At 46.5% G+C, this 15,897-nt stretch overlaps 1 protein-coding gene across 2 annotated transcripts; it reads left to right on the top strand.

The window, feature by feature from the left end:
• The first annotated feature begins 1,612 nt into the window (after positions 1 to 1,612).
• Positions 1,613 to 15,466, top strand: DIRAS3 (DIRAS family GTPase 3). Of its 2 annotated transcripts, none has more exons than XM_088466539.1 (2): positions 1,613 to 1,801; positions 14,106 to 15,466. In XM_088466539.1, the coding sequence occupies exon 2, from the start codon at positions 14,201 to 14,203 to the stop codon at positions 14,795 to 14,797; it is 597 nt and encodes a 198-aa protein (XP_088322665.1). In that variant the 5' UTR covers positions 1,613 to 1,801; positions 14,106 to 14,200; the 3' UTR covers positions 14,798 to 15,466. The 2 variants fall into 2 exon arrangements, with proteins under 2 accessions (XP_088322665.1, XP_088322666.1); XM_088466540.1 differs by lacking the exon at positions 1,613 to 1,801 and adding an exon at positions 13,701 to 13,781.
• Positions 15,467 to 15,897: the final 431 nt, after the last annotated feature.

The following is a 15,897-nucleotide window of genomic DNA, read 5'->3' as shown; positions in this document are numbered from 1 at the left end:
GGCCTATGCACAGGTAACAGGTGCCTAAGTCCCGTCCTGTGCAGGGTGCGGCTCCCCCTGATGCCTTCCCTGGCCCCGGAGCTCTGAATGTGGACCGGGCAGTTCACACTGGACACTGAACGCTTGATTTGGCTACAGGCGCTCAATGCGTTTCTGTGTCACATGAAACTTTCCTCAGGAGCGGTGATCTCCGGGCATGGGTTTATCTAAAAGGTATTGCACAACCTCTCCTGTTAACCAGCTGCACCTGTTCCTTTTAGTGCTTCGTTTAGCGCCAGACTTGGTCTAGTTGCCTGAATGGACAGGATGAGCCATCGGATAGCCGAAAACTAGCATGTGATAGTAAGCAGCAACCATGGCAAACCCCATATTGAATAGAAAAAAAAAATTTCTACTGAATCGGGAACGTCGAGGGTTGGCGGCCATCATTTCCAAGCCATTCCTTACATTGGGTGGGATGTACTAAGGGGGAAAATGCAGTAAAACCCCCCTAAATGCTGTTTTCAAGGGTTTTATCACATACCCCATATGTACTAAGCACCGGAATGGGATGCATTCTGGTGCTTCGCCCCGATGGGTAACGCCATCTTCAGGTACACCGCATTTCTAGGTACGTACAGCGGTAATCAACCGCGGTATGTACCCGAAGAGAGGCGGGATGTACCGCATTGCGGATGCGATGCTCACCACATCCCGCACACTGCCTGGATAAATTCACAGCCAAACATATTTATTTGTCAACTTTTTTTTTTTTCTTTGTGTCCCTGATTTTTCAGTCTCCCTGGTCAATTCCATTCTCTCATATGCCAATTATGTCTGTGCTGTGCAGATTTATTATATTGCCAATTGAGTTAATATGTATTTATGTACCGAACAACCACGCAATGACTTCCTACAGAGAGACGAGGAGCAGATACAATGCAGCTATATATAGCAGCACCTGGGCATGTTCATGACGTCATAACGGACGCGTGTTACACAGAGAACATCTGCACCAGTGATAATAAATGCAAACACAAGGCAGAGAATAGAGTCTCCTCATCAGGGGAAGGGGCCGGTCAGTGCATCCATCCAGCCTGCACACCCCCCCTATAATTGCTGCAGACCACTCACCCACTCATCACTAATCTGATTCATGTAATGACTGTATTGTGCCGCCTCATCCAACATCTCTTACTCACAAAGGTCACATATGGGCTGCACATTGGTCATGGAAAATTGATTGTGCCAGCCCCCACTTTGTGCAGGTGTGAGGGGGCCTGGACCAAAAATAAGGTCCTTAAAACTGCCCCCCTCCATGATGAACACATTGGCAATGACACATGAATAATAAACAGCCCGAGGTTTTTTTACACCAACACCATTAACCCCCTGAGTGATGCAGGCAGCCAGAAAACCAGCACAACCCACCATGTGCTCCACACATCTCTCCAGCGCGCAAGGAGTTAACCCCACTCACTCTCCCTCTGCATCAGCTGCATGAATGGGATGTTCCACTTCTGCAAAACATGAATGAAACGTGGGGGGGTGTCCAGTCTCTGACGCCCACTTCATGCTGGAGTTCGCAGGTGCGGTGCCATTGGCTCTTAGTATAACAATAGCAAGCTGAGAGGGAGCCAGTGCACTGAGTCATGTGCAAAGCGAATGGAAGGGCGTTTATCTGACGCTGCTGGGTATTCCCAATCCAGCAACCCCTCTACAAGGGATGCATAATGGAATTGCCCTGTCCTTGGATTTTGCAGGGTGAGCTACAACCCCGCAGTTTGCAGTTTGTATTTTCCAGTCCCACCGACCTCTCCAGGTAAGTGGTGCTATTGCTGTTAATTCACATGAGCTGAGATAGCAGCAGGGGCAGTGCTGGGAAGGTGGGCAGCTTTGTAGCTTAGGGGGAGCACATGGAGCAGGCACTGACTGCCCCTGAGATAGAGGCAGATGTGAGCTGCAGGGGTCCCTCCTCATTACACACTGTCTCTGGCCTCTCTCCAGGGAGGGTCATGTCACACTACTGGAAGTCATGCATTCATTATCTGTCATGCATTCATTATCAGTCATGCATTCAGTTCTTAGTATAATGCGGGGAGGACAAATGACTTCACATGGTAGTGGATAAGTGGAACAGGCTCCCATCAGAGCTGGCAGAGGCTAATACAGGAGAGCAATTTAAATATGTTTGGGATAGATCTAAGGATATTCTTACTAAGGATCAAATAGGGTTTGAGGTTACCTTTTAGGTTAAAAAGGGTCCAGACTAGATGGGCGAAGTGGTTCTTATCTGCCATCAAATTATATGTTTCTATGTAAATGCAAATTATTATTATTGTTGCTATTATTATTATTATTATTACCATCATCCTTTATGTCATATAGTGTACTGCACATACACGTCTCCATAGGCAACCTTGGGCTCTTATTGGAGGAGTCTAGAGCAGAGGCAGTCAGCATGAACTACATTAGAAGTCCTATTATGCGCTCAGGCTCTGCATTTGAGGTTCTTAAATTCGCCAATTGGTTCCTCCACAGCTGCTGTGGAACAATAAGTATCAGCATGTAGTCCTGCATCAGAGGGCCTGATTCAGCAAAAACGCACTTGCTAGTACGCACGCAGTCGGGCCATTGTTGCGTACTGTGCATGCGTACACATCGCAGTGAGCGAACCAGCCACTGTGACCGAGTCTGCAGACCCATCGCAGGGTGATTGACCAGAAGTGCCGTTTGTGGGTGGTGACGAGGGAAGGGGTCGGGCAAGTGCAGGCGTGTCAATGCGTTTCAATGCCGTTGCATGGGCGTGCATAAATTATCCATTGCGATGCCATACGCAGCCTGAGCCTCATAGTGTGCGCTGAAGTTAGTAATTCGTGAATGAGTTCTTACCTACCTTAAATTTGCGTTTGGATCCGATGGTACTCCATTGTACCGATGTTTTCACAGTCTTGTTAACCATTACGGATGTGCGTGTAGGTGAAGTGGGCGTCCTTATGTCGTGTTGAGTTTGCATTGCGATCTCTGTGGATTAGCATACTATCGCAGTTGAACTGCGTGCGTACGCTATATTGCGTTCCTTAGTGGATCGGGCTCAGAGTGAGAGGCAACAGTTGGCTAAGCCTCAGGTGGTCAGGACCTGTCAGGTTAGTGCAGGGGTTTTCAAACTCGGTCCTCAGGACCCCACACAGGTCAGGTTTTCCAGGTCATCTAGCAGGTGCACAGTTTTATTCATTAAGGTACCCATACATCTGTGATGGATCATCGCAATCCTGCAATCAGATGTGAAACGTCGATCCGCCGGTCGGAAATGCTGTCCGGGGACCATCGATGTTCAGTGATCTGTCGCAGGATCGCTGAAGTTTCACATGTTAAATTTCACCAATTTGACAATCATCATTTTTTGATCGTGATTGTCGATTGTCATATCTGTGAAATCCAACATGTTGGATTTCTGCGATCCTGCGATGCCGGGGCGCAGGATCGCAGCAATCCGTCGCAGATATATGGGGCCCTTAACTTACTGACACATTTTAAAAGATGCACAGGTGAATATGATAATTTCACTTGCGATTCTGTGAGGAGACCTGGAAAACATGCACTGTTTGGGGTCCTGAGGACCGAGTTTGAGAACCTGTGGGTTAGCGAATACGGGTATTACATAAATCCTTCTGCACAAAGTATGTGCTTAAAAAAAATGTAAGTTTACCCCCCACTCTGCCAAAGTCAGGATGATGCTCATCCCATGGGGTTACTTACAGCCCCCTCCTGCTCGATGTGACACAGGAGGAACTCTGCATGAGTGTGACTTTAAAACAAGTGTTTCATTTGCATATATGGAGCAATGATATATTATGCTACAAGTTCCCAAACTCAAGTTCAAGGCACCCTAACAGTCCAGGTATTAAGGATATCCATGCTTGACCGCAGATGACTTAATTAGTATCTCAGTCAATTTGATTTAACCACCTGTGCTCAACCATGGATATCTCTAAAACCTGAACTGTTGGGGAGCCTTGAGGACTGTGGACCTCATTCAGAGGTGGTCGCAAGAAGCGATCGCTCTCTCTGAATGAGGGCGGACTCTTTTTTTTTTTTTTTTTTTTTTTGTGCGGCCTCCCGGTTGCAAGCTAAGCTGTGGGTTACCACCACAGCTTAGCTAGCGACCAGGGTGATGCGGGGCTTGCGTGATCATCGGGGCTTGCGACCAGACAATAAGGTTAGGTCTGGGCACTCGCAAGCCCCAGGGAGCTTCCTGCTCTGATCGAGCAGGAAGCTCCCCACTGACATCACTGATGATGTCAGTGCGGCCGCCCACAAAACGGTAGGCGTTAAGGAACGCCTCCATTTTGGAAACCACCCCCCCCCCCCCGGCCCGCCTACAAAACGGCCGCCCCTTTTGTAACTAGCTCTGGAGCAAGAGAGTTTCTCTCTCGCTCCAGGGCTTGCGCACGCGCAGTGCGGCCCATCTACCCGGTTGCGAGCCTTGTACTAGGCTGTTTTTTTTGGTTTTTTTAAGCTTGTAGATAGGGCCTGATTGAGACCCGCTCGCAAGTGGGTCGATGGTCGGCCAGTGAGCACTTCACTCACTCCGGGGCTCACTAGAAAACGGGGCGGCTGTCGATGTTGATCGACAGCTCGCCCCGTTTTGTAGGTGGGGAGGGGGGGTGGCTGGACAAACAGAGGTGTTCCCGAAGGAACGCCTGCCGTTTGTGGGCGGCCCTTCTGACATCATTCGTGATGTCAGTAGTGAGCTTCCTGCTCTATTAGAGCAGGACGTTCACTCGGGCTTGCGGGAACTGAGACCCTACCACATGGGTCTCGTCGCAAGCCCGATGGTCGCGATATTCAAGACCATCGCCAGGCCACTCGCAATAGCTGTGGGTGGTCACCCACAGCTATGCGAGCGGCCTGGAGGCACATTTTTTTTTTTTTTTTTAAATCCGCCCTGATTCAGAACGAATCTGAATCAGGCCCATAGTACACAATGTCAACTATGTCAAATGTACGCTTTCTGGAAGCTGACAGGCCCGCTGTACGGAGAGCATGCATTGTGAACAGGGACTCAGAACATTTAGAAATGAGAAGTGAGCTAGGTGCACACCAGACAGATAAGAGGAACGATCCACAATTTAAAATAAAAAAAATAAAAAAATTCTGATGGCGGAAATTGATCCTATGGCCTCCAATGTCCTGTATACACACAAAGTAATTCCTATCCGAATGATAAATGTTGATGTGACACTTTTAAATGCATGTTGTCGGGCCGATCGTGTACACACTGTATTTGCTGCTCATCGGCTCACAGGCACCGACCAGCAGATTATTGCACATTGGGTATCTAGCTTTAATTTGTGTTTATTATTTGCAACAATTGCCTCTTATGTATCTCGCTGACACATATACCTCTTTTATATTTGACTGGGATTATGTTCACACGCTCATCCTGGGTCTGACCCGGCAGAGACCCCTTACAGACACAGGCAGCCGGAACCGGCACTAATGCCGGGTCGATGACACCACTTCCATTACGTGGTGAGCCGGCGCGAGGAGGTGAGATCTTCTCCAAGTGCCGGCTCTTCCTATGCAGTGAACGGGACCCGGGTTACCCGTTCACACAGCATCATGACCAGGGTTGAAATGCCAGGTCGCTCGACCCAACATATTTCAACCTGTCCCTTTCACACTGCACTGTAACCCGGGTTGCTGCACGCTCGCGTTCAATAATTATTGCGGGTTATTGCTGCTATTGTAAAAGGGGGGTAAAATTGCCAACGTTGGTGGTCGCAAAGTGCCGCAATTCCGATAGTGCTCAGGGGCCATCGTCTGCAATCGACTCCCTCCTTCTACTTAAAGTGTTATGTAAAAAGAAGGTGCTCAACCCTCTGTGCTCCACAAGGAATATCTCCTACTGAGCGACTCGTAGTTCTTGTATACCCAAGAGCTTACACTCCGCTTTAAATTAAAGTAAAAACTGTGATTCTTTAAGACCTGTAATTCACTAATTTTCTCCCTTCTGGACGAATGTGTCTTTCCATTAACCAAACGTGGATGGTAGCAGTGGGGTGTGCAGGGCTGGCTACTACATCATTGGTTCCCTAAACTCGGCACCATCCACTAGCACCCTGTATTGCATCAAACATTCAGCAGCTTGGATCCACTAGCACCCTGTATTCCATCAAACATTCACAGCTTGGATCCACTAGCACCCTGTATTCCATCAAACATTCAGCAGCTTGGATCCACTAGCACCCCGTATTCCATCAAACATTCACAGTTTGGATCCACTAGCACCCCGTATTCCATCAAACATTCAGCAGCTTGGATCCACTATCACCCCGTATTCCATCAAACATTCAGCAGCTTGGATCCACTAGCACCCCGTATTCCATCAAACATTCAGCAGCTTGGATCCACTAGCACCCTGTATTGCATCAAACATTCACAGCTTGGATCCACTAGCACCCTGTATTCCATCAAACATTCACAGCTTGGATCCACTAGCACCCCGTATTCCATCAAACATTCAGCAGCTTGGATCCACTTGCACTCCGTATTCCATCAAACATTCACAGCTTGGATCCACTAGCACTCCGTATTCCATCAAACATTCACAGCTTGGATCCACTAGCACCCCGTATTCCATCAAACATTCAGCAGCTTGGATCCACTATCACCCGGTATTCCATCAAACATTCAGCAGCTTGGATCCACTAGCACCCCGTATTCCATCAAACATTCAGCAGCTTGGATACACTAGCACCCTGTATTCCATCAACTATTCAACAGCTTGGATCCACTATCACCCTGTATTCCATCAAACATTCAGCAGCTTGGATCCACTATCACCCTGTATTCCATCAAACATTCAGCAGCTTGGATCCACTATCACCCTGTATTCCATCAAACTTTCAGCAGCTTGGATACACTAGCACCCTGTATTCCATCAAATATTCAACAGCTTGGATCCACTACCACCCTGTATTCCATTAAACATTCAGCAGCTTGGATCCACTAGCACCCTGTATTCCATCAAACATTCACAGCTTGGATCCACTATCACCCTGTATTCCATTAAACATTCAGCAGCTTGGATCCACTATCACCCCGTATTCCATCAAACATTCAGCAGCTTGGATCCACTATCACCCTGTATTCCATCAAACATTCAGCAGCTTGGATCCACTAGCACCCTGTATTCCATCAAACATTCAGCAGCTTGGATCCACTAGCACCCTGTATTCCATCAAACTTTCAGCAGCTTGGATACACTAGCACCCTGTATTCCATCAAACTTTCAGCAGCTTGGATACACTAGCACCCTGTATTCCATCAAACATTCAACAGCTTGGATCCACTAGCACCCTGTATTCCATCAAACATTCACAGCTTGGATCCACTAGCACCCTGTATTCCATTAAACATTCAGCAGCTTGGATCCACTATCACCCTGTATTCCATCAAACATTCAGCAGCTTGGATCCACTATCACCCTGTATTCCATCAAACATTCAACAGCTTGGATCCACTATCACCCTGTATTCCATCAAACAGCAGCTTGGATCCACTAGCACCCTGTATTGCACCAAACATTCAGCAGCTTGGATGCACTAGCAGCCTGTATTCCATCAAACATTCACAGCTTGGATGCAAATAAGGTGAAACTATCCTCCTCCCATATAGTCTCACTTTAGTTTATTATCATAACTCCCTGTATTATTATTGCTGGTAACATGACAATTGTTTGACTTTGCAGGGGAGTAGCTGTCTCTGCCAACCCTAGGCACAGAATTGGGGTACATAAAACTGCACATACAGCCGCTACACCTGCTCACATACATTGTACCATCACTTTCAGTTAACTTCTAACAACATGTGGATAGTCACTCAGTCATTACTGTGATGTTTAAAGGGGTTGGGTATGAAATCCCAGCGCCTGAATAGCTACTGGGTGAAATGCTGACGCCGGAAGCCCCGAACAGGAAGAATCGAGCTAAGTACCCTATCCATACCCCTCTCCATCCCCCCCCCAACCCTAAAACTCCTGGGGTGATGCCCAAACCTATCTCCCCCCCCCCCCCCCCCCCATCCTTCCCGCACTCTAAACCTAACCACCTAACCCTCCCCGGGGGGTGCCTAAACCTAACCCTCCACCCCCCCCCCCCCTCGCGGCTAACGCCAACCCTGTCCCCGGTTACCTTCGTTCTGGGAGCCGTCTGTCGGGCTTCCGGCGTTGGGCTAAAGATAGGCGCTCGGGATTTGGACTCCTATCTTTAAGCGGCATACACACACAACGATTTTATTAACGATTATCTGTCAGATTTTTTTTAAAGTGTAATGAACGATTTTTTTGAACTACAAACGATTTTTGCATATTAACTCAATGAAAATCGTTGGGTTGACAAGTCTGACTGAATTACAAACGTGAACGCGCATGAACGATAATCGTTCATCGTTTGACTCAGAAAGTGAACGATTTTTTTTTCAAACGATTATCATTAAATGATATTGTTTAACGATAATCGTTCAAAAAATCGTTGAGTGTGTATGCAGCTTGTAGTCTTAAATCGGGATTTAGATTCCGGCAGACGGCATCCCGGGCGTCTGTATTTTTACTACATCCCGCTTAAAGGGGTTTTCCACTTTCACTTTGAATGTTGTCTGTATATAGTTTATACATACTCTGCAAACACTACATACATTATTTAACAATCCTGATAGGTAGTGCCTGCTCTGGAAAAAGCCTACAACTTACACCTGCCAGCAAAAAGGGGTCTGTACAAGTGCTTACACAGTTCCAACTTACACTTGTTAGCAAAAAGGGGTCTGTACAAGTGCTTATACAGTCACAACTTACACTTGTTAGCATAAAGGGTCTGTACAAAGTGCTTATACAGTTTTCAAAATGTCTTTTCCTATTTTAAATTGCATTTCTGGTCTAGAAGACTAATTCTGAGCCCTGTGCTTTCCCAAGAAAGGTGAACTGATCTCATTTTTGGGGGCAGAGTTTTTCTATTTTTTCATTAATCTGAGTAGATTCAGAATTGCTGTAGTGTAGCTGTGTGGTTTGTGCACAGGGCCACTCTCTGAGTTCTGCTGAAGTTTGGTTCCCTGCACAACCGCGGGCACTAGATTCTTGTTGTGTCAGCAAAGATGGAGATTGTATTATTTAAGAGTGGCTAGATCAGTCCTCAGCGATGAAGGGGTCACCAGCTATAGACCGGGGATTTAAAAGGAAGTTGGAAATCAGGGAGGTGTTAAGTATGTCCTTCACCTCTTTTCAATTATGTATATTATATTGTTGTTATGTTGCAGTGAAAGTGATATTTATATTATATTATATTATATTACACACAATAAAAAAAATAAAAATTCTGCCTCCTGTGGGCTGTGGGCCTATTTTCACGTGGGGCCTGTAGTTGCAGCCCAAGTCGCCCCATTGTTAATCCGGCCCTGTTTGTCCTCATTCTGTTGCCATTGTTGGTATCCTTACATTGATGTCATGTTTGCATCTGCGATAAGAACTTGACTATTGAATTTGATGCATAGATATTTTTTCTCAACGGCCTAGATATTTAATTTCTACATATATTTAAGGGCTTATTTTATTATCGGTACATGGTTACTCCTCTCTAGAAGTTTGAAAATTATCCACGTAGAAGTCTGAATTCTGTACCTTTTATATGTACCATGTATTTGGGGTCATGGAGGGCGGGCATGCTCTATGTCCATTATAAACTGCTGCGTAAAATTAAAATGCGCATTAAGTAGAGCTTTCAGGCTGGTCGCGAGTGCCGTAACTGCGGCCGGACCAGCACTTAGCACGGGAAAGGCTACTTAACGCGGCTAATTCAGTGCATTCTCGCACCAGAAAGGGACTGTTCGCGTAAACCATTGAATAGCTCCTGTGCAGTTTAGTCAGGAGCTAGAAAAAATTGAATCGCCCACTGAATTAGTTCCTCTATTTTTATTTTACACTGATTATCACTTCTTCCCATTGGCTAGTGTGGAGAATTTTATACTGTTTGTATTGCATTGTAACTTAGCTTGATTTAATTTGAAATATTACTGTACTTTTTTTTTTTTTTCTTTTTATAGTCTTGTTTTCATTTAGCCATAGTCTTCCCATCCATTATTATTTGTTGCTTCAAAGTATTATTGTTCTTAAGTTTTCATCTACATTTTTCTGGATATGTAAATTCTATGTTTCTAATTTATGAACTTCAGAGTTGGAGACTTCAGCTCACCTATAACAAGTGAGATTATAAAGATTATTTGGCCTCACATACCCTTACCTGTCCTGATCACTACAGGAGAACTTTACTGGCAAACAGGGCTACAGTTTTGTTTGTTTTTTATATATTAATTTTGCCTGGAGCCAGCAATCACTGACTGCCTGCTTAGAGCCAGGAACTAGCACAGTGCCTGTAATCAGCAACTGCCCAGAGCCAGCAACTAGCACCTGGACTGGTAATCACCGACTGTCCAGAGCCAGGAACTAGTACAGTGCCTGTAATCAGCAACTGCCCAGAGCCAGGAACTAGCTCAATGCCTGTAATCAGCAACTGCCCAGAGCCAGCAGCTAGCACCTGGACTGGTAATCAGCGACTGCCCAGAGCCAGGAACTAGCACAGTGCCTGTAATCGGCGACTGCCCAGAGCCAGGAACTAGCACAGTGCCTGTAATCAGCGACTGCCCAGAGCCAGGAACTAGCACAGTGCCTGTAATCAGCGACTGCCCAGAGCCAGGAACTAGCACAGTGCCTGTAATCAGCGACTGCCCAGAGCCAGAAACTAGCACAGTGCCTGTAATCAGTGACTTCCCAGAGCCAGGAACTAGCACCTGGACTGGTAATCAGCGACTGCCCAGAGCCAGGAACTAGCACAGTGCCTGTAATCAGCGACTTCCCAGAGCCAGGAACTAGCACCTGGACTGGTAATCAGCGACTGCCCAGAGCCAGGAACTAGCACAGTGCCTGTAATCAGCGACTGCCCAGAGCCAGGAACTAGCACAGTGCCTGTAATCAGCGACTGCCCAGAGCCAGGAACTAGCACAGTGCCTGTAATCAGCGACTGCCCAGAGCCAGGAACTAGCACAGTGCCTGTAATCAGCGACTGCCCAGAGCCAGGAACTAGCACAGTGCCTGTAATCAGCGACTGCCCAGAGCCAGGAACTAGCACAGTGCCTGTAATCAGCGACTGCCCAGAGCCAAAAACTAGCACAGTGCCTGTAATCAGCGACTGCCCAGAGCCAAAAACTAGCACAGTGCCTGTAATCAGCGACTGCCCAGAGCCAGGAACTAGCACAGTGCCTGTAATCAGCGACTGCCCAGAGCCAGCAACTAGCACCTGGACTGGTAATCACCGACTGCCTAGAGCCAGGAACTAGCACAGTGCCTGTAATCGGCGACTGCCCAGAGCCAGGCACTAGCACAGTGCCTGTAATCGGCGACTGCCCAGAGCCAGGCACTAGCACAGTGCCTGTAATCGGCGACTGCCCAGAGCCAGGCACTAGCACAGTGCCTGTAATCGGCGGCTGCCCAGAGCCAGGCACTAGCACAGTGCCTGTAATCGGCGGCTGCCCAGAGCCAGGCACTAGCACAGTGCCTGTAATCGGCGGCTGCCCAGAGCCAGGCACTAGCACAGTGCCTGTAATCGGCGACTGCCCAGAGCCAGGCACTAGCACAGTGCCTGTAATCGGCGACTGCCCAGAGCCAGGAACTAGCACAGTGCCTGTAATCGGCGACTGCCCAGAGGTCCTGATTCAGATCTGCATGCAAATGGCAGCTTTCCAGACACAGAGAGCTCTCCTACTGCGAGCAAGAACGTGTGTAAATGGTCACACGTCTACATTTGCTTAACCACCCCCCCATTACCTCCCCCCCAAACACTGACTCCCTGTCAATCACTCTGTGCGAGCTTGTTTGCATAACAATCTGTGTGTGTGCGTAATGGCTAACAATCGCTCAATCTGTGTAAATATTGACGGTTGCGTGCAGATCTGAATCAAACTCTTAGTCCATAACTAGTATAGTGCATGTGTCGATGAACATGCATCCCTACTAGAAGCTGCAATTGTCGTTCCACTATCAAATGTACTAAGTGTTCTCCACAAGGGGGGTTAAAAAATAAAGAAAAAAGCCCTTTTAGGCGAATTAACCTGTAAACAAAAACTTCATGACAATTGCTCACTTCACTTTGTATCCGTTTTAACTTTGCAAAATTCACAAGCGTTAAGGCTGGGTACAAAGGTATGAAGTTGTACGGGTGAACTTGCTAAATTCATAGTATATTATACACCTCTCCCCAACATACGGGCACATGAGGCTTGGATAAAATGAGCCGTGCCCTGCATCCAAGCAAACTGCCCCGTCTGCCCAGGAACCACCAGTTTTGAGTAAAATCTGCCTCTTTCAAGGTCTATGAATCGGGACAATTCCTTAAGGATGGGGACAGATATGGAGGTATGGTCATGCCGCAGGGGAGCTTGCAGAACACACCTTCATTGCTCTATTAAAAGCCAGGAGAAAAGTACAAGGTTTTGCCTTCTTGTACAATCATTGTATTTTGATGTCTGTGTGTACCAGCCTTATATGTTGTTGGTGAGCTATAAAGCCATATTATTAATCGTGGGATGCAGGTGAAAAGAGAGAACCGTTCACAGTAGCAGCCACCGACCGATAAGGAAAATGTACATACTAAGCAGCACTCTCTTACCTCCTCATGTGTTTGTTAGTACCTAGTCCTGGTTCAATATTTTGTTAATTTTTTCGATTGTAAAGATCTGCAGATTGGGTGTGATATAAAGTTTCGACAGTCATGGGTCAACACCAGATGGTCCACAGTACAGAAAGTCGACAGACAAAAGGTCGAAAAGTTCAAATGGTCTACACAAAAACAGTCGTGACGTTTTTTCTTTTCCTGCAATTTAACCCTATTCCTAACTAACCCACCCCCTCAGTGCCTAAACCTAATCGGCCCCACCTGCAGCCTAAAACGAACCCTCCCGCGAGTGGCCATTCGGACGCTGCGTCTTATGGTTGTGGCGTGCCACTGAAAGTATAAATATGGACTGCACGGTTGGCATAGCGGATAGCCTCGCAGCCCTGAGTTCAATTCCTGAGCAAGGCATTTTATGTGTGGAGTTTGTATTTTCTCTCAAAGTTTACGTGGTTTCTTCTGGGAGCACTGACTTCCCCAACACACCACAAAAACATACTGCGAGGTTAATTGACTTCTAAAGAAAAGAAAAAAAAAGTTCTCATATTTGTAAAATACAAATAAATAAAATATCTGGATATTATTTAGTCAAAATTAAGCCCATGTTTTATATACACAATCACATTTTAATACAGACAGTGAACATGAAAACAATTATGTGCAATGTGATTTGATCTCACCGTAGAGTCAAACCTATGTGGCCTTTCCACAATTACTGGCCTAAAACCGTATTAGTAATAATGTAACACCGTATTGATTGTCCGCTAGAGGTCTGGGAAATCCTGGCCCTGGGGACTCCTCAGTAGTCGGGGGTCCTAGTCAAGAAGCTGTAAAACAGCTTCTTCCGAAAATCAGTTAACTGGAGTAGAGGAACGAGCAGACAAAGTTTTGGGCATCCACTAGATGGCACAAATAATCTAATCTTGCTGATGTCATACAAAACCAATAATGGAAGGAAAAAAACACAGAGGAATGGGAGGGGGCTCTATATTTCATCCGGCTGAGCTGTCTGTGAGAGCTGTAGCAATTAAACCTCCTCCAGACCGCAGGAAGCGTTGGGAGAAGACAGAGTACCCAGGCAAGGTAGGATCCCTGTACTTGTGCATTTTGCAAGTCCTTTCAGGAAGATGCTGCTGAGACTGACAGATGGAGCTCTGAGCAAAGCATGTAGCTAGCTGGTCATCTGGACCAGTCACATCCGAGCTCCAGCACTTCCAAGCACTTTGCAACACGCTATCAGTGTAAGGACACGAGTATCATAGGACTGTTCTTAAATATTATTCAGTAATTATGAAGATAAAATGATGTTGCAGTTATATGTATTTAATAACCGGTAGTGTTTTAAGTCTTTGCAAAATAGTTTGTTTCCTCCGCATTGTATTGACTGTTTTCCATACTCCTCAACAGGTGCCCGTCTCCTCTCGGCATGTAACGGCAGCTGATACCTGTCCTCAAGCCGGAAGCCCTCTAAACCTTTAAGGTCCACTTCCCCGAAAAGCAATATGCCAGAGCAAAGCAATCACTACCAGGTGGTGGTGTTCGGTGCTGCAGGAGTTGGGAAAAGTTCCCTGGTTCTTCGTTTTGTACGGGGAACTTTTAGGGAAACCTATATCCCTACTATAGAAGATACCTACAGACAGGTCATCAGCTGCGATAAGAACGTCTGCACGTTACAGATCACAGACACTACCGGAAGTCACCAGTTTCCTGCCATGCAAAGGTTGTCCATCTCCAAAGGCCACGCGTTCATCTTGGTCTACTCGGTGACAAGCAGACAGTCCATGGAGGAACTTCAGCCAATATATGAGCAGATTTGCCAGATTAAAGGGGACACACAAAACATTCCAATCATGCTGGTCGGCAACAAGAGCGACGAGTCCTTGAGGGAGGTCCAGACCAGCGAAGGCAACAGTTTGGCCAACAAGTGGAAGTGTTCGTTCATGGAAACCTCTGCCAAACTTAACTACAATGTACAGGAACTGTTCCAAGAACTTCTACACTTGGAGAAGAGGAGAACTGTTAGTCTTCAGGTGGCCGGGAAAAAGTCCAAACAGCAGAAAAAGACAGAGAAGCTGAAGGGCAAATGCTCTATAATGTAGGATGACCTCGGACTAATGGACTCGCACCACGGCATGAGGCAAATTAATACCTTCTATTTTAAATGTCTAAGAAAGTCTGAACTTTTAGGTCAGGATACATTGTCGGGAAGCCGCGCCAGATTTCTGTGGTATTATGGTTACTATAACAACCATGTCCAGCCATCATATAAGATTAGAAGACAAGCTATCCACATCTATGTGCAACGTCATTTAGCAGTTGGTCATCTTCAATCATTTGTGCGTCTGAAAGCTAGCGCAAACACAAATGGAACCGGTTTTGGACCATTCCTGTATCCGTGATATGAAACGTGTTGGGGCACCTTTGACTGCAAACTACACAGATCTGTGGTGTCTGTGTCACATTTGCCTGCCGGGGTATTTGGAATCTAGGAAATGAGATGCTGCTGTAATTTAAACTTATTTATGTGTTCAACTTTTTTTTATGTTTTTGATTTTCTTTGTACTGATTTTAAATGCTTGTGTTTTTTTTGTTTTATATATTTGTTGTGCTATGTTCGTGGTTTAACTCGCCCTGTTTTGCTTCATCATCCTTTTTAATATGAAATTGAGAATAATTAAATGTTTCAGACACTCATTCTATGTGCTATAACTGTAAATGCTGGCAGCAGACTGTATAGGGGTTAAGCTATACATTGTGTTGCTAGAGCGAATTTTACTGGAAATAAAGAATTATTTCCCTTGTTTGTTGTGGGTGCAAATGTCCTTTTGTCAGGTTTATAGTTGGGGTTGTCATACCCCCTACATTGTTCTCAAACCATCATTTCATCATAAATCCTGCTCAGAACTCTGGGCCTGCTTCAGACCCGCTCGCAAACGGGTCGATGGTTGGCCAGTGCGCACGCGTGAGCGCAAAAAGCACTCGCAACAAACGGGGTGGCTGTCGATGTTGCTCGACAGCTCTTCCCGTTTTGTAGGCGGGGTGGGTGGGCAAACATTTGTGGGCGGCCCTACTGACATCACTCGTGATGTCAATAGGTGGACTTCCTGCTCTATTAGAGCAGGAAGTCCACTGGGGCTTGCGGCCACAAGACCTTACCGCAAGGGTTTTGTCGCAAGCCCGATGGTCGCGATGCGGGTGG

This window comes from Taudactylus pleione, unplaced genomic scaffold (genome assembly GCF_031769625.1).
Source record: "Taudactylus pleione unplaced genomic scaffold, aTauple2 ptg003505l, whole genome shotgun sequence".
Classification (NCBI taxonomy): Eukaryota; Metazoa; Chordata; class Amphibia; order Anura; family Myobatrachidae; genus Taudactylus; species Taudactylus pleione.
This window is presented reverse-complemented; position numbering and strand designations above follow the sequence as displayed.

What these genes read in the sequence shown, in the direction of transcription:
- DIRAS3 (XM_088466539.1), top strand. Translation starts at nt 14,201, where the DNA reads ATGCCAGAGCAAAGCAATCACTACCAGGTGGTGGTGTTCGGTGCTGCA.